Raw genomic sequence first — 20,478 nt, 5'->3', positions numbered from 1 at the left:
GGATGGCGAAACAAAAAGTTAAAATTATTTATGAAATTTGTATATTTCAATACTTGATCTTCTCGCTGTTAACCCGATGGGATATTTTTGCTATTTCTAAATGTTTTAACTCGATTGATTGTGACACCCTACAATTTTTCTCTCTTGTGTCAGAGAGCAGATTGAGCTTCATATAAATAATGCTTTTATTAATCTAATGAACTTATTTGAAACGTTTGCGATTCTATTGTATTGGAGTACACAAGATTTCACTCATATTATTTGATTATCGTAACACATTTAACAGAAGAACGGCACTTTACGCTTGACCTTCTACTTCTAAAATGTAAAATACGATCTTTATTAGATAAGAATGTTGCGGTCAGATACTGAAGCAGTTTTGTTAATATATTCACTCGGTTATCAGTTGTCATACAGGGTGATTCACGAGGATTTACCGTCACTTACTGTCTTTGTCACTGTTGCTGTAGTTCTTTTGTATTTGTTTATGAGCAGTTAAGGGCTGGCTTTGTGTAGTTTTTGGGAAAGCTAAGCGTAAAGAACAAGGCAGAGTAGGCCCTTTGCTGTTACAACTCTGATGACGGAATTTGTTACAATTTCCGAAACATCGAGATGTTAAAGTTTTAACACACCTTAGTCAACTCACATCAGTGTCAATTATTGCATAATTATTTTTTGTATTGCTATACAGAATGCCCCATAACCTTTGGAATACTTCCATAACTACCCATATTAGTGTATTTTAAATAGTTTTGCATTTACGTCATAGGGTTGACCAAAGCCTACCTTCCGGTGTAGATAACAATTATACAGAGTGTTACAAAAATTCGTAGTAACACAAAGTTGTGTTTTTAAATGAGATATCCTATATTACATTACATGAATTTGTTACAGTCTTCATTCTGATTCAAGTGATATAGCATGGAGTACCACAGCTTTGTATTCAGGTCATTAACAAAAGAAGATCAATTTGGAAAATCTTGTGTACATTTTTAGTTATTTCATGAAAAAATACCTTTGAAAAGGTAAATTTCATATAGATATTTAAATTGCTTCCCCTCTTCTGCAGTACACCTCTCAAAATTATTTTTTGTGCAGATTTTCTATATTTTCTGGCTGCGTGTCGTAGACCTCTGATTTTAAGTGTACTCATAAAAAGAATTATAATGGTGTCATATGTGGAGAGCATGCTGACAATCTTATTGGTCCATTCATTCCAATTCATATTTGTCGTAATTCCTTGTCCAGATAGTCACAAGTAACTGCTGTATTGTGTGCTGGCGCATCACACTGCTGATAGAACATTTGAAGCCTGTCTTTAAGAGGTACAGCTCCTGCATTATGTCCAGACACTTCCTACAGAGCTGCGCAAGAGATCGGATGAGTCTACTTACAAATTATAGGGGAATGGGTTAGTTTTTGCCTTGAACTCGGTAGACACACGCCCGACCTTCCCTTCTACTCTTACCCCCTCCACAGAAACGTTGTTCCCGTACTGCACGTCGCGAGTGTTGATAAAATGCATGAGCTGTAGTTCTGTTAAGTCAACCAGAGAATTCTGAAGAAACTATAGATAATGGCGGCCATTAAAGTTCCTTGATAAAAGTATGGACGTGAGAAACGTCTATTTAAATTCCTACGCCATATATTATTACCCCATACTTGTTTTTCGCACGCAATGGAAATTTTCTGCAAGTCAGTATGTATATTATAGTGATTCACTTCTGCTTTGTTACGAAATCTTGTTTTGTCTGTCCGTAAAACTATGTGTAGGAAACTGGGATCATGTATTTTAACATTTGAAGGAGTGAGAATAATAACTTATAGTCCTAAGTCACACAAACAAAACTTTACAGGAGAGCGTGTTAAAGGTCTAGAGTCCAATGCTATTAGGTACCGGTATAATAATTTCTTCGACGTGTACTTACGTCATTTGTTGAGTGATTTCTGTAATATTTTAATAGCAGCTTCCCCATATTTGTAAGAAATGAATTCGCACAAAAAGCATTTTCGTTAAAAGTGTGGCTTATCTCATTTCCACCCCTTTCAATTATTTAAAAGGCAAAATTCAAACGTCTGTCATAATAATTTATTATGACTCATAATCTGTATCTCAAGACCCTGTAATAAATGACATTTAAATGGTTGCAATTTGTGCTGTTTCAAAATAAATTCATTGTACTGAACTTTTCGAAATACTAGATTTTTTTGGAATATTCCGTACGGATATACCTGTGGTTATCAATCAACATACGTCATCACGGCTATTGAATTATCATCATAAGTCACTTTCTTCTTATATCCTGGTTGCTTGTTATTTGGTAATTTGTTACCACGGCGAATTTTTTGTTCGAGTCTGACGAACGTGTTTTTAGAAGGCTATCTTCTTTCTGAATAACGTTGAACTTACAGTCTGGAACTATCTCTTGAATTTTTCATGAATTCCCCATACATTAGAGAGATATCCACATATTCATCGCCTGAAAATATTTTGCAGCGGCATTTAGTAACAAACAGTTAAATATTATGAAAAGAATTCTTTTGTTATACAAACATCATGGCTTATCTAATATTTGTATTGAAATTTACATTTTCAAAGATATTTTTCCATGAAATAGGTAAAATGTTATCTACCTTAAAAATTCTTAAGCTACCTAAAGTACAAAAAGTACAATTATTAATATAATAATAACAAATAATAAATAATTATTGTAATAATTATAACGACAATTATTATTATTATTATTATTATTATTATTATTATTATTATTATTATTAAGACACAAATTCATAATCTTAATAAAATTAAAGCAAAGTTGGAATTAATTGTTGAAGTGTTATACATTTTTAGTCTTTTTATTTTGAACTTGATTGGGTTTGAAAATTGTATTTAATATGCGCAATATGTATGTATTTATTTATTTATTTAATTTGTTTATAAATCTTTTTTCCTTCATACGATAATTGACATCATTGGTAGTTAAATCCATTTGGTCGTTCTGGTATTGTGTTGTGTTCTATTTTTATAAGTTTTTGTTCTAAAGGGTATGATGTCAGGTTTCGAGGTTGACATATTCGTGCCAAAACCATACGAGATATTGTTTAAAAGAAAAATCTTTGCAAATCATTCCGAATTAGATATCATTACCATGTCGTCGACATACGTGTTCAATTTTCCGTTTCGTTTTATTATAATTCTTTTATTTATACATGTACTCGTACATTTATGCCATTCAGGAAATATTTCGTTTATGTACGTACTCTATATATTAAAACAGCGTAGTTGATACCGGTAGTGGTAACTTAGTTTGACTCTGTTGATGTGTTTTAAATTCGTTATTTTATTATTTGCCTTTTATATTTAGGTCGATATATTTCTATTACGCTATCTAAATAAATAATTTAGAGTACTTTCCGATAAATAAAACAATAATTCCTATAAAGAAAGAATATGGAATGAAATTAAAAAGGAACTAAATAAAATTCATATCTAATAAAGATAAAGTATTTATTTCTATACTGCAGTGGCGGCCGCTGATCATGTTGCAGCGTTGCACAACGACCAAGTTTTACCCGCACATTAAAATGTTGTTTATATTAAATAACTAAACAGATTTTAAGTTTCCTTCTCGTCCAATTTAAATGTACACATTTTTTATTTATATATCATTCAAGAATTCGAGTATAAAATAATCTGCGTTTATAAAATTCATCAAATTGTGAATACTTCAGAAGTGGTCGTTGTGCGGCTGAAGCAACAGCCAGAGTCGTGTAGCGGCTGGTATTGAAGGTAGGCTCAGTTCAGAGTTCCCTATCCCAGCAGTTAACACAGCTGGTCGCGGCAAAGCTCTTGCAACGACCGGAAGCAAATAGTTCTTGTGTTTGCCCGTATATTGCAGAAGTGACCATTCCGAACGGACACATTCGCTGGATGACTCGTGACTTGAGACGAAATTTTCCGAGTCTTCGTTTCTCACGTGGTTTCTCACTTCCTGACTTCCTGTTTACTGACCAACGTGTAGCTAGGTGAGCACGTGGTCCAGTCGTTTTATAATCGTGTGAAATCTATTTAATCCTCTCTTAAATATTTAGTTTTTGTTCGAATTTAAGTATTTTCATGTGAATTGTGCTGCATAATATAGGCCTATATTTTTTTATTGGATGTGATATTTTCGTCAAGTTTGTGACATAGGTACTTAGGAATATAACGTTATGAATTTTGTAAGTTGTTTAAAAAACAGGAACTTTTCTGGAGTTTAATGAGTTTTATGTGAATTGTGGTAGTTGTCACAATTTTTATAGTGCACTGGTGTTTTCTTCAAGTTTGTGATATACGTGCGTTCACCATTATGAATTCTGTAAATAGTTTACAAAATAAGAACTTCTCTGTACTTTCTGACGAAAAATAAAAAATTAAACAACTTGGTAGACCATTGCCTCATCTAAATATTGTCCAGACAGTTACTACGGGGAAAGACAGTTCAAGAGAATTTTTAGAAAGGAAATTTACAATAATTGTGGTTGTGAAATGAAAAACGCGCTGTTTTGTTTTCCGTGTATTTTGTTTGATGGGGAACAGTCGTGGACAAGAACATGCATTACTGATATTAATCATTTGAGTACCAGCATTGGATTAAAATGACCATGTACTGATATAGGTAACTAATTCTACCCCACTCTTCACAGAAAGTGCAACACCTAGATCCAAACTTCACCGGCCGCCACTGCTATTCTGAATATCCTAAACTGATGTAACACTTTAGCGTGTAGCACTATATCCAAAATCTAGATTCAAACACAGAATATTTTAATGTAGCAGTTGCAAGATTTAAATTAAACAGGACTTTACAAAATGTGTTACCATAGGTCAATTCTGTCCAGAAAGCTCTCACGGAGAATTGAAAATTGTTTCATATTTCTCACGTATCTCAAGATTATGCTAACCATGTCAAACTGCAATCTTGAATCTTTAGTGAAGGTGATGTAACGGTTGCTGTGTATACTGTACACTACGAACTCAATCAAATTAGACATTAACGTAAAGCTTCCCTTATGTGACGTTCACGTGACGTGAGGTGAGAACCGCGCTTATAGTCTTCTTCATAATAATAACCTAAGGAAGCCGGTATACGGTATCTCAATAAAGTAAGGGCTTTACTTGACAGCTTTACTTGGTACTACAGGCCAGTAGTAGGCCTACCTATTTAGTTACGCGGAATGTATTCATTCAGTTATGCGGCAATTGTAAATTACATAAAATGAATTAACTTCGTTTCATTCAAGTCCAATTGTGAAAGTTGGCACTTGGTGAACATTTGCAGTCAGCTGACCGAATTGCGTTTTTTTTCGACTCTCTTTTTGCTGCAGCAAAGACATGAAGCGCTTTACTGAAGATAGGAATTAAAGCGACTGTTAATAAATACGGATAAAAATAATGAAACACCGTTCGGAGAAAACCAAGTGATCTCAGGGGACAAAGAAAATGGTTGCAGCACGTACCGTTGCGCTTTAACGTACGTCGGCTGGAAACTGCTCGCTAATGAATCATTTCCTTCACTCCACGTCTTTCTAGAGTCTAATTTTAAAGTGTCTCAATTGAATTTGCCCTTGAAATTCCTCACCGCTGAAAAGAATACAAATACAACAATGCACGCAAGTTTGTTTATGAAGGTGACTTATAGGGTAAACATTGGTAATTTCGTGATAATTTCATGAAAACTAATTTAAAATGCAAATGTGTAACTATATCCTTATTCCGATTTTTTTCATCTAAAAGACGATAACTTGCTGTACAAATCTGGAGACATAAAAGATTGGATACGTTCTTGAATATGTGCCAAAAACCACTTTTACAACTTAAGCTGAAAGGTTGGTTATTTCGTGATAACCTTGGTAATTTCGTGATATTGCATTGATAATTTCGTGAGAGGTGGAAGAAGTGTGGAAAAATTCATTAAAGTCAAATTATATTCTCATTTATTGTTACAAGACTTCAAACATAGTAATTCCGTCTAATATTCATAGCAAGAAAACATAGAAATACATATCAACACATAATAAGAATGAAATTAAATTAAAAATTGAAATTGAAAAGGGATCTTCTTTGCCCTGAAAGGGTGAACATTTTTTTATTACGGACTTTACTATAGCCTATATTACTAGGGTAACTCCAAAAGTAATGCATAACATTTGTTTAAAAATTATATTTTTATCCTACAGCTTTGGTATTTTCACAGAATGTAGATGCATCCTTAAGGAACAAAATGTCACTTTTCCACATAATCCCCGTCCCTTTCAACTGCCTTACGTAACCTAGGAACGAGGGCCTGTAGACCAGCACGGTGAAAGTCTGGATCAACACGTCTGAGCCACTCTTTAGCAGCATGCACAAGGGAGCCAGCTTCTAATCTCGTTCCGCGAAGGGATCCTTCAGCTTACCAAAGAGATGCTAATCGCACGGTGCCAGTTCAGGACTGTAAGGCAGTGTTTCAGTGTTGTCTATCCGAATTTTCTGATCTGGTCTGTGGTCTTGTGACTGACATATGGCTGTGCGTTGTCGTGCAATAGCAGAACATCCTGCTTCTCCCGATGTCGTCGAACACGACTCAGTCGAACTAGAAGTTTCTTGAGATATGCAACATACCCGCCAGAATTAATGGTGGTTCCGTGTGGCATGATGTCCACAAGCCAGAGTCCTTCTGAATCGAAAAACCCAGTAGCCGTAACGTTTCCTGCCGAAGGTGCACTTTTGAATTTCTATTTCTTTGGTGAATTTGCATGATGCCACTCCATTGTCTGCCTCTGTCTCCGGTCCAAAATGGTGGATCCATATTCAATCTTCTGTCACAATTCTTGCAAGTAAGTCATCTAGCACTTATCATTGACACTTAGCATGATAACAATTCAAACAGAAGCTACACTGAACCCATTGCGTCTCCGTTTTCTTTTTTGTTATCAAATCTTGTCTTCAGATTTCTAAAATTCGTATTGTAATACAATTTTTAAAATAGTATAAAATGTAACACTTAATGCTCAACAAAATTTCGCCTCAAACAGCTAAGATTTCTATCAGTAAATCTAAGCCTATATGGCGACTACAGATGTATCTAAAATTCCAAAGACATTTTCTAAAATTTCATGAAGATACAATAAATCGTTGTACCAAATATCATATGCTTACCTTTAATAATAAGCCTGAAATGTAATTACTAATTACAAACATCCACAAAATTTGTACGCCTGAGAAGTCGACATAAACTTGCTCTCTCCAAATATAAAAGCTCACTGAAGCAACTACAATAATCACACAAAGCTTAACTGTATGTTTCTGGAAACTGGACAACATATGCAATCCCTTGGCGGAAATTTGGATCTCGTAACACCATTGGTTAGTTCACAAAAGAGCAAAGAAAAATATCACGAAATAACTACTGCCACGAAATTACCAATGTTTACCCTACACATCAGCGAAAGTGTTACATAACATTTCTAACACAGTTGCACTTGAATATACAAATAATAACAGCTCAGCAACATTAAATTTATTGTACGAGGCGCATCCAGAAAGTAAGTTTCCCCATTTAAAAAAAAGAACACACTCTTTCAGGAAAGATTTATTGGCAACAGGTACAGCAATGTTTCAGCTATTTTTCAACATAGCTATCATCAGAATTGAGACACTTGTATCGTGGGATCAACTTTTGTATCCCTCTGTCGTAGAACTCTGCCGCCTGTGAATGGAACCAGCGTGTGACAGACGTCTTCAGCTCTTCGTCGTTGCCAAAACGCTCACCGGAGGACAGGTATTTCTTGAGGTGCAAGAAAACATGAAAATCGCTGGGAGCAAGATCAGGACTATAGGGTGGATGATCAAACAACTCCCAGCCAAATTCACTCAAAACAGCTGCTGTGCGCCGAGCCGTATGTGGACGAGCATTGTCATGGAGGAGCACAACACCTGCAGTAAGCATTCCACGCCTCTTGTTTTGAATGGCACGTCGCAATTTTCGCATTGTTTCAAAGTAACGGTCAGCGTTCACTGTTTCACCTCTTGGAAGGAAGTCAATGACCAGAATGCCCTTCCTGTTCCAGAACACCGTGCACATCACTTTCCGTACCGACAGCGTCTGTTTGAATTTCGTCCTGACCGGAGATCCACTATGCCGCCAATGCATTGACTGCTGCTTGGTTTCCGGGGTGAAGTGCGAAATCCAAGTCTCATCGCCCGTGACGATCCTGTCGAGGAACTCGTCGCCGTCATCGTGATACCGTTGCAGAAATGTCAGTGTTGCTCCTAAACGTTGCATTTTGTATTCGGGTGTCAGGTTTTTCGGCACCCACCTGGCACACACTTTTTTGGATAGAAGTGCTTAGTGACAATCTCATGCAACAAGGATCGCGATATCTGCGGAAAATGGTTGCTCAGCTCCGTAATCGTGAAGAGAAGGTTCTCCATGATGCACTGCCGCACCAGCTCAACACGATCATCATTGATGAGGGACGGTCGCCCACTGCGCTCTACATCATGGACACTTTGACGACCTTCGGAAAACTGCCTACACCAGCGACGCACCATCTCCTTACTCAAGACGTTCGGCCCATAGACCTGATAGAGCGGCCGATGAATTTTAATTGGCACAATACTTTGTGCATTAAAGAACTTTATCACCGACCGAACCTCGCAGGCGGCGGGAGAAGGAATAAGAGCTTCCATTTCGGACCACTGCTGCCACGATACTGGCACCAGGCGGGACCTGTCCGGCTGGCATATGAGTGATACGTCATAGATCTGTTACGCGTGCGCAATTGACATGGCTAATTACGTTTACTTTCAAGGGGGAAAAATCGGGAAACTTACTTTCTGGATGCGCCTCGTATACTACAAAAATTCTTAAACATAAGATTTCTGTTTTGTCTTCGTTTTACAAGTCATGCGAGCTTTCATGCTGCTTGAAAGTAATTGTTATGGCTTTAAATCTCGCCAGAACATTTTTTGTCCGTGTAGTCTTGTAATGTCTTTTCAAACCCCGACCCCTTTCGCTGCAGGCACTTATCCTTAGTTCTCCAAGTCCCAGACGTGAGTAAACCTAGAAAGGGGTGTATAAATGCTTGTATAGATGGGTGCACGGATGGATGGCTAGAAATTTAACATTCATTCATTATGTTATTTCATATGTTATGCCTATAACATTTCATTAAATGAATATTTCAATAGAGATATACGAGTAAGAGCCAATTGGCTAGTCTCCTAAATTGAGACAACTCATCCTGCTTGAGGTTTTTCCTTGATTTTCCGTGGCGTTAAGAGAAATAGCAGCCTTGCCTTTCGCGTGTTGTCTTCGGTACTTGGAGCGGATTAAGGCTGGTTCATAATAAACCGGGAACGGAAACGACAACGAGAATGAGAACGGAAATATTGTTAAAATGTATTTATATGTGAGCATTCACAATAGTTAATTGTGAATGCTCACATTTAAATGCATTTATTTTAACATTATTTCCGTTCTCGTTGTCGTTTCCTTTCTTGGTTTATTGTGAACCAGCCTTTACTCGAGTGTCATTTTGTGACGAAACAATAAGAGGAGGAATTAAAATGGGTAGAAATATCGTTGAAGATATTCAGCAGAGACAACTTGTGTAGTTTGATTATTTATAAAGACCGTTTTCTTAGTCCCACAACATTGGAATTAGTATAAGCGTGCACGGGTTATACATTACGTCACATGTCCTTCAGTAGACACTCTGCTCACAAAAACAAGTAACATGCACTACAGGAGCACTCTACAACAGATTCCTTACTCCTAAACAAGTACAATATACTTCAGTTTAGCAATTTTCATGAAGTTAAGTTTTACAACAAATATTATTATGATATATGTTTAAACATCTTATTCAGGGCAGTACCTGTGTTACAGTTGTACCGCTGTTTTAACAACAAGTTTTGCAACAAAGATTATCGTATTATTGGCTTAAACATTGCATTAAGGGCGATACCTATGAAAGAGTAACATTTTAAGTTAAAAATTTACATTAAAATTATTGTAATATAGGCTTAAACATGTTGAGAGTAGTACCTTTGATACAGTAATATTTTAAGTTAAAAAAATTACATCAAAGACTGTTGTAATATAGGCTTAAACATTTCATTAAGAGTAGTGCCTTTGAAACAGTAACATTTTAAGTTAAAATTTTACAGCAAAGACTATGTTTATTCGTCCACACCTGTGTAGTAACGGTCAGCGCGTCTGGCCGCGAAACCAGGTGACCCGGGTTCGATTCTCGGTCGGGGAACGTTACCTGATTGGGGTTTTTCCGGGGTTTTCCCTCAACCCAAAATGAGCAAATGCTGGGTAACTTTCGGTGCTGGATCCCGGACTCATTTCACAAGCATTAACACCTTCATCTCATTCAGACGCTAAATAACCTAAGATGTTGATAAAAGTCGTAAAATAACCTACTAAAAAAACTATGTTTATTCTTTTGTAATACACAACGTAGCCCGTCTTTGATGCGGGAGTAGTCTGTTTACAGCACCACACATAACTACTCTTCGTCAAGTCATTTGGCTCATTGCACAAACTTCGTATTCACTTAACTTCAAAGGGTAGTGCCTAAGGTTCTGATCCCTAGTTATGTAAACACTATGGGAGAAGAGAGACTTTCAATTCAGGTACTGAGATGAGTAGCATCCCGGCGATACAACTGTCTACGCATTTGATTAACAGTTATCCATGTTTAGCGTAGTATGATATGGTTACTTAATTCAATACCAATTATTGTACATAAATATGCATATTTGACATTTAAATTTGTACATATAAATTGTTTTTCACTGTTTTAATGTTTTTTCTTTTAAATACTGACATCAACAATGTATATTTTGATGTATGTAAAAATCTTGAAGTACAGTTTTAATGTAATGTTTTTCACAAGATATCTTTAATCATCAATGTCTGGAGATGCCACACTAGAATGACGAAAATGTTAACAATTTAAAATACAATTTACATTAAAGATAAGTCACATGATTGAATAGCATTTTCTTTGCAAATTATTGAAAATTCATTTGCATTAAATGAATACTGGGTGTTCATTTCAAAGTGTGTCATGACGTCACTGTTGTTGGGTCACCGATTTGAAGCGAGTTTCAGCTTATATGTTAGAGAAGTTGCCTATTATTTAAGGCGTTCCTCAATCTGAACTTGAGAACGTGTACGGTATAACTTGAACGTGGTAGCAACAGATGGCGGTCTGTACGGTCTGTGTGCTACCATAACCTCTTTCGAACTGTGTTTTGCGCCGGCAAGTCGTACGCAGGGTATTTGTTATCATCGGTTGCGTACGGTAACATTCCACAACACAAGTCAAATGCTCCGTGTCCGTCGAAGTTAATGTCAACAAATACATAAGTAATCGTCTTAACCCTCTCCCCATATCCCGACAGTACGTATTTCTAAACAGTTCACATTCCTGCCACTACCGGCGTTACCGTACGTATCGGCACGTACTCTTCAGAATGAACGCCGTACTTGCTAGCCAAATTCTCTGCCTCTTAGATTATACACCTGAGCTGCGGAAGTGTAGGAAGATTGAATTCTCTAGGCTCATCAGCAGGGAACGGATTTATATGGACTAAAAATATATGAAATATGTAAATATATATGTAGTTATTTTTACCAAAATATGGAATTAAATATGGATTTTTACCAAAATATGGAATTAAATATGGACTTAAAATTATAAAAAAATGACTATGTACGTTAAATATTGGTACATTTTAATCAAACTAAACAAAAAATATAATGGACGTACCTTATCTTCCAATGTAGTTTCAACAAAACACAATTTTTATTGTCTGTTACCATAACAATAGGTTACAAACATTTCTTTCAAGTGCTGAAAAGTGAATCTTCTTCTATTGTCTCTGAGGATAGATTTATACTGACTAAAAGAGCGTTCGACGTCACAAGAAGTAACTGGTACATAATTCAATTTCACAATGTCTGCTGGGGATAAGTCCAAGTTAATCTTCACTGTTGATTCACCACTCATCACAGCAACAACCTTTTGTAGTTCTTCATATCCAGGGTTTTTTGAAAGTACAGTGTCCACCTTAGCTCTTACTGCATCTGCAACTTTACCTCTACCACGATTCAGTTGTTCCACAGTACTATTTATAATTTCAAAACTTTCAGATAGTGAAAGGTGCCTATTTTGGAGACTTTTGAGCGTTTTTATGATGCATGAAAATGTATGCTGAATGTGAGCTAAGTCATTCTTCACACTTATGTCACAGGTAACTGTTTTCGCAGTATCAATTGAGACTGCATCTTCAGAGTCCAATGCAAGGAGAACATTGTTAATAGAGTCTATATGTTCGGCATAATATTCAACTGCTTCTAGCCATGTACCCCATCTAGTTAAAATTGGCTTTGGTGGCAATGGAATTTCAGGGTACATTTCTTTCAACACGTTAACTCTACTGGGAGCTTTGAGAAATACTTTTTTCACTGATGAAATCAACAAATCTACTTTAGGGAAATTGTCTCTGACCACTTCTGCCACACGATGAAATGCATGCGCCACACAAGTAAAATGAGTCAATTTAGGATATACAACAGATAATGCTTGTCCAGCTTTGACCATATAAGGGGCAGCATCGCTAATAAAGAATAACACATTATCGTACATAATACCCTTTGGCCACAGGATACCCATAGCTTCGTTGAACAGTTTAACTATAGTTTTGTTATTGCACTTTTCTAGAACATCACAATGTAAAAGAATTCGTTCAGAATATTGTTCACTTAACAAACCGATAACTACATTACCAACAAGTCTACCTTCTTTGTCGGGAGTCTCATCAATGGAAACCCAAATTGAACTATCTTTAATTTCATCTCTTATCTTCTGTATTGTCTCATCGTAGATGGATGGAGCATACGTCTTCCTAAGTGTTGACTCATCCGGGATTGTATGTTGAGTATATTTTTCAAGGAATTCCCTGAAGACCTTATTCTTTAGTTTGTAGAGAGGAATATCAGCAGAGATGAGAGAACGGCACAGGTCGATGTTAAACTCAGATCTTACATTCGATGTTGTTGGTTGTGTTAAAAACAATTGTCTCTGCTTGGAATTTAGTTGTTTGTTGGCCTGATGTTTACTAGTTGTAATGTGTTGTTGCACCAGGAACTTTTGTGTAGATGATACTGCACACTGACACAAATTACAAAATAATATTTTATTGTCAGTTGATAAACCATCTTCTTTAAATTCTGAAATGTAACTTGTTAGTTTTGATTTTAAATTGACTGAATGACGTACTTTTGGCATATTTACCGTCTTTATAGTATGATTTACAAAACTGAACCTATGTGTACTCTGACTGGCATTTAACTGTTGAGCTGCACAACTGAAGTCTGTTAAAAATTTTAAATTAAATTAATACAGTTTTGTAACTTACTTTCCCATTGTTGATAGGACTGCTAATTTTCAAATAACTCTGATGTTAAAGGGATTACTGAACATGTGTTTAAATCTCTATTGTTGAAATGTATTTTTAAAAGTTAATGGAATTTTGTTTTGTTTTATTGTTAAACCTAATATAATATGGACTGTTTTATATGAAATATGGAAAATATATGGAAATTAACGAAAATATGTACTAAACTCTAAAATATGGAAAAATATGGAAAATAAAAGTAGGATTTTTCAACCCTACACATTGTGAAACATAAAGATAATGCAAAATATAAATTATATTAGCTTTATAAGTAAATATGTATTTACATATAAATCCTTTCCCTGCTCATCAGCTAGCCACACGACGGCATACAGCGAGCCAAGACACATTTTGAACTGAACACCCAGTAGATACCACCATAAATATTACACTATATTTTTCAAGTTAAATTGAGTTTGATTAGGGAAACGTTTCAGGCCACTTTCCCATGGACGAACCCAACGGTAGTTATACATTAACATTCCTCTTTATATTCGTGATATTTATTATAAGGAGTACTTAAACATATTGGAAGTCTAAGGGGGTACGTTTACAGAAAAGATTGAGAAACATTGCTCTATGTCTATTGTATTAGATGATGTTAGCAACAATAATTTATTGCAATATGCGATAATACTTGACTTATTTTGTTTCAATAGCGTATGAATTTATATAACCATATTGTTTCTAATTCTAAAAGATCTCAAGTCGGCCTTGAGATTTTCGGCACGCATAGGAATACATCGAATGTGTCTTCATATGACCTTAAATGATTCACTATATGTTCTGAAACGTGACAGAGTTTACGTGACGCATTTTTCAGATCTCTGACATCTCGAGGATGCGCCCGGTGGCTCACTGCCCCACATTGTACTCACCACCAGTTTCACTTGACATTTCGTGTCTAAAACTACAAAAAATTACATACTAAGTTAATGTTATACAAAGTGGTGCACTAGCCCCTGTATTTCAGTCAATATCTGCATGTACCACCGTTAACAATATTGAATAATATATTTACGAAATGACAGAAAAAATATGTATTTGTATTAGATATAATTTTATACTGCTTTCCGGGAGTTTTCGTCATCTGTTGGGAAAGACTCAAAGCCTATTTGAGATTTTGTTTCGACCTATACTCTTGATAAATGATCTTCAACACACAATCTGAGGCTTTCTATCAATAATAGTAATAATAATAATTACAATAATAATAATAATAATAATAATAATAATAATAATAATAACTTATTGCTAATTTTAATACTTTGTCATAAACTTCCTTAATTTTCTCACTGTCAGTCTTCTTCACCGTACCTCTTTCTATTCATCCTCTTTCACCGTGTCAGTTTGTCGCCTGGGGAACTCCTTATCTCGTCATGTCAGGGATTTCCGAACAGTTAATCAGTTTAAATTAAGAATTATATACTTTTACTTGGGATTGATTTGTGAGTGTTAGCCGAGTTTATAGATTATTTTGTGTGTTTGTATGAATTATCATTCAAACCTATCATAAAGTAGAATTAGGATACGATGAAAGAGTAATGGAACGGAGAAAAATTCTCTCCGGCGCCGGGATTTGAAACCGGGTTTTCAGCTCTACGTGCTGATGCTTTATCCACTAAGCCACACCGCATACCACCCCGGCGTCGGACAGAATTGTCTCTGGTTAAGTGATTTAAGACGGCGCTTATTCCGTCGGATCCCGGCCAAATAGTCACTCACACCGAGTGCACCTCAGCACATGTGTGGACTTCGGTCCTATGTTCATAGACATCTATGACGTAGTGCAGAGGGCGGCCACTAGAGGGAACCCAAGAGTTGGAACTTAACCAGAGACAATTCTGTCCGACGCCGGGGTGGTATCCGGTGTGGCTTAGTGGATAAAGCATCAGCACGTAGAGCTGAAAACCCGGGTTCAAAGCCCGGCGCCGGAGAGAATTTTTCTCCGTTCCATTACTCTTTCATCGCATGATGACGCAGAATATCTGCATGGAAATATCATATGTACTTCGGTACATTGAAATAATATATAGAATTAGGATATTTATTTATCAGAGCTTCCTCAAATTAGAGGCTGCCATCAGACAAAGCATACAAAACAATACAAGAACAAATAGAAGATGAGAGCCAAAAGAGTAAGAAAAAAGGCAAACAAACAATGGCAGTTTACAGAAGAAAAAAAAAATTCAAGTAAAGAATCAATGAAAGCTAAGAAGGAAAAAGAAAAATGATAATGGTGCGTCAATTTTTTTCCATACACTGAATTAGAGTCCATATACGTGGTTCCGTAAAAGTTTGACTGACTCTTTAATTATGAGGAGGGCCAGTTCGTTCAGAAAAGATTTGTGCAGTCCTAGGGTCTTACAGAATTGAGAAGAGAAGTTGGGTATCGTTCCTCTTGCTCCAAACATCAATCCCGTAACACTGATATCGTGAAGTTGGTATTTAAATGACTTAGTTATATATAGTCTTTAGTCAAATATCATTATATGTAAGCTCCTTAATCTGCATGATAATGATTTTATATTTAAGTATTACTGTTAATATTACTACTTGTTATTTTTCGAATGTATTTGCCACTTCTGGTAGGGTGGAAGAGAAGGCCTCAAGGCCTTAATCGTCCCAGAATGAATGAATGAATAAATAAATAAATAAATAAATAAATAAATAAATAAATAAATAAATAAATAAATAAATAAATAAATAAATAAATAAATAAATAAATAAATAAATAAAGAAAGAAAGAAATAAATAAATAAATAAATAAATAAATAAATAAATAAATAAATAAATAAATAAATAAATAAATAAATAAATAAATAAATAAATAAATAAATAAATAAATAAATAAATAAATAAATAAATGAGTGAGTGAGTGAATAAACAAATAATGAGCGAGTGAGAGGATGGATGGATAAATTGGATAAATGGAAAAATGAATAAATGAAAGAATAAATTAAAAAATGAAAGAATATATGAAAAAATGAAAAAATAAAAAAATAAGAAATGAAAAAAATGAAGAAAAATGAAAAAAAAAATAAAAAGAAATAAAAAATAAAGTAAAAATGAAACAAAAATTAAAAAGTGAAAAATAAATTAAATAATGAAAAATACATTGAAAATTGAAAAATAAATGAAAAATAAAAAAATAGAAAATAAATTAAAAGATGAAAAATAAGTTAAAAATAAATGAAAAATAAATTTAAAAAATGAAATATAAATTAAAAAAATGAAAAACAAATTAAAAATTGAAAAATATATGAAAAATAAATTTGAAAATGGAAAACAAATTAAAAATAAATTAAAAGATGGAAATTAAGTTAAAAATAAATTAAAAGTAAAAAATAAATGTAAATTAAATTAAAAAATGAAAAATAAATTAAATAATGAAAAATAATTTAAAAATAGATTAAAAAAGAAAAATAAATGAGAAATAAATTAAAAAATGAAATTATTGTGCCGTCTAATTTTGAATGTTTTTTTTTTCTTTTTTCCATGAAGCCAGAATGGAAAGCTAGAAGGCTGTCAGCAAGGCTACGAGAAACAGCAGAATCCTAAGAAAACATTTCGTTCAGCACTGCCACAGGTAAGGACGGAAGGCCTGTGTCATTATTTGGCTCTTGCTGTCAAAGATCCAATACTAATTAACTGAACAGGTAGAATAAAAGAGTTGGATCCTGTATATCGTGGGAGATTTGTGAATAGGAGTATGTTGAATTCTTATCTGAATATTTTGGTTTTCCTTCTCATTCCCAGTTCAGAATTATTCTCCTATGTCAACCTGTTTTATCATATTTATAGTGTACTAGCTTCTGTAAGCCTATATAAAGACTGGAAATACCAGGTTATAATGAAGTGGACTGCAATAGGCATATTTTTTCTTTCAGATCCTTGCGGCATCTGCAAAGAACGTTCTGATCCTGGGATATGGGATGACGCTGGGGTTCCCCACGATCGTAATTCCCTCCTTATATCATCACGACGACAATGTAACTGACGTGCGTGAGAAGGACACATTGAGTCTCACAGAGGATCAAATATCTTGGTTCGGTATGTACGAGTATTCTTTCTTACATACTCATAGCAACAAACACAGTGGCGTCGAGAAACTTCTTCACCTTGGCCTTCTCGTTATTTGCAGACTGTGAGAAAGTACAGGATCCTCCCTATATGACGTTTCCCTTATAGGCTGCCCCTAACACATATAACAGATTGATCAGCCTAATGCACTTTCAAGACAACAACTTTATCAGTTTCACTCTTCTGCCATCTAGCGACTGCAAAAGAAGTCACGTTATAACCTCTGATGGAATTGCATAGAGTAATAGCACAGTCTAGTATATACAGTCATGAAGCTTGAGTTTATGAGGGTACTAGGAACAATAGACTGTGCAGGTACTATTTCGCATTGTCTGTAATGGCGATAGTAGCGATCCTAGTGGTTAGCAACTATCCATGGATGCATATTTACTACGTATTGAGCTTCGTGACTGTATATACTAGACTGTGGTAATAGCTTGCAGTAGTACTTCCATCTACCGGTAGTAAGAAAAAAATGCATGTTCGACAGTGGAGATCCTGGTGGTTGTTCGCTTTTATACGTTGCTATTCCATAACATGGGGGTAGCCAATCTAATATATATATATATATATATATATATATATATATATATATATATATATATGATCATGGCTTATATACATGCGTGGGTGACTGCACTTCAGTGAGGGTCGACGTCATCAATTTAATTCATCCCACACCATTCTGTCAGGTAGGGCTTGCGATACTACTGTGACGTTAGCGGAGAGTAGGATATCAAGATAATTCTAGGTAGGCTAATAGGCTTACTTACAATATGGAGGTCCACACCTGTGGAGTAGCGGTTAGCGCGTCTGGCCGCGAAACCAGCTGGCCCAGGTTCGATTCCCGGTCGGGACAAGTTACCTGGTTGAGGTTTTTTCCGGGGTTTTCCCTCAACCCAATATGAGCAAATGCTGGCTAACTTTCGGTGCTGGACCCCGGACTCATTTGACCGGCATTACCACCTTCATCTCATTCAGACGCTAAATAACCTAAGATGTTGATAAAGCGTCGTAAAATAACCTACTAAAAAAACAATATGGAGGAGATGAATAATTTTGAAAATATGCTAATTATAATACTTTTTAAAATTTAAATAGCTCTTAAACTACTGAACCTATAAATAGGAAACTTCAACACGTGATAACTGATATCAATAGGAATGTATGTACAAAAATCAAGCCTCTATCTTAAAAAAATATATAAAATAGAAATTCCACACATTGCTTTCCTTTACTCTTTCTTGGGGCACTTTTATTATGCGGGAAACAGTTTGTTAGGGATAACTTGTTTCATTTTTCAGTAGTCAAGTCTGTTTTATGCAAATAATTATAATTTACATATGCACTCTAATGGAACTATTGGAAGAATTTCGCGTGTCTTTCGAAATAGATATTCTGAATTAAGTCAATGTAGAATGAAATGAGTCTCTTAATTCAACGGATGCTCCAGAATCACTACAATTAGAAATATTAGACTTAGAAACCAGCACCCAAGTTAAAAGTAGGAGGGAAAATGGATTCTAATATAATCTCTGTGCGAGAATTCCATTCCCAGTTACATTTATTTACTAACAGCTGCAAACCATTATTTTCTAAGATGAACACCATCAAGCGTGCGTTACGTGTTAGGATAACAGCCTATGTCCTATTTTCAGTTTTGCGATTGTGTTCGTCAGGTTTTAAACCAGATATTAATAAAATGGTTCAGAGAAAAAGGTATCAGAAGTACACAAAGTAAAAGTGTAATTTAAAAAACTTTTGCAAATTGGTTATACGTACGTAAAATATTTATTTGTACGTTATTATTTCCGGTTTGCTGTGAAGATTAATATATTAATATTATACGTACTTTCAAATTAAGCTATGGAATAATGGCTCAATATTATATTTTCTAATTGTTACAAGTGTTGAGTGACTACTGATAAAATTATGTTTCGTTTGTTTACACACGTTCATGCAATATTATTAACAGTACTTACGGATTTTAAAGAACCCGGAGGTTCATTGCCGCCCTCACATAAGCCCGACATCGATCCCTATCCTGAGCAAGATTAATTCTAATCCAGTCCCTACAATCTTATTCCACCTCCCTCAAATCCTCCCGTCTACGTCTCGGCCTCCCCAAAGGTCCGGCCTCTCAACTAACACTCTATATTCATTTCTGGATTCGCCCATATGTACCACATGTCCTGTCCATCTCGAAAGTCTGGATTTAATGTTCCTAATTATGTCATGTGAAGAATAAAATGCGTGCAGTTCTACGTTGTGTAACTTTCTCCATTCTCCTGTAACTTCATCCCCCTTATCCCCAAATATTTTCCTAAGCACCTTATTCTCAAACACCCTTAACCTCTGTTCTTCTCTCAAAGTGAGAGTCCAACTTTCGCAACCTACAGAACAACCGGTAATATAACTGTTTTATAAATTCTAACTTTCAGGTTTTTTGAGAACAGACAGGATGACAAAAGCTTCTCAACCGAATAACAGACATTTCCCATATTTATTCTGCGTTTAATATCCTCCCGAGTATTAACGGTAGACATAAATAATAATTACTTAGGTAATAATATGTCAAACTCAGTATTATATTCAAAAGACGTCCGCTATTGATGCAACGAAGCAAGCGGAAGCAAAGCACCTTACCTTACTCTCTTCGGTAGCGCATGGAATAGGTTCATCATGGGTGAGGCATAAACAAACCACCCCTTCATGGTCAGTTGAACATGACTGCTCACACCGCAAGCTCAGCGGCATTTTCTGTTATACGCCTCGCACAGTTACCACGAAATCGTCGTCGTTTCTACAGTAGTGATTTTAGTTTCTAAAATCTGTTTAAATGGGAAAAGTTTGTAAACAACTTAAAAATGAATATAAGCGCTTCTTATTTGTAT

At 35.3% G+C, this 20,478-nt stretch overlaps 1 protein-coding gene across 2 annotated transcripts in view; it reads left to right on the top strand.

Moving 5' to 3' along the window:
- Nucleotides 1–20,478, top strand: part of LOC138705944 (facilitated trehalose transporter Tret1-like) — a 69,240-nt gene that overhangs the window by 18,929 nt on the left and 29,833 nt on the right. The window contains exons 2-3 of one of the 2 annotated variants that reach the window (XM_069834751.1): nucleotides 17,006–17,090; nucleotides 17,392–17,554. In XM_069834751.1, coding sequence (XP_069690852.1) covers nucleotides 17,006–17,090; nucleotides 17,392–17,554 — 248 coding nt within the window. The remainder of the gene's footprint in view (nucleotides 1–17,005; nucleotides 17,091–17,391; nucleotides 17,555–20,478) is intronic. The other variant, XM_069834752.1, reaches the window with a different exon arrangement.

The sequence above is a fragment of the Periplaneta americana genome, chromosome 9 (assembly GCF_040183065.1).
Source record: "Periplaneta americana isolate PAMFEO1 chromosome 9, P.americana_PAMFEO1_priV1, whole genome shotgun sequence".
Classification (NCBI taxonomy): domain Eukaryota; kingdom Metazoa; phylum Arthropoda; class Insecta; order Blattodea; family Blattidae; genus Periplaneta; species Periplaneta americana.
This window is presented reverse-complemented; position numbering and strand designations above follow the sequence as displayed.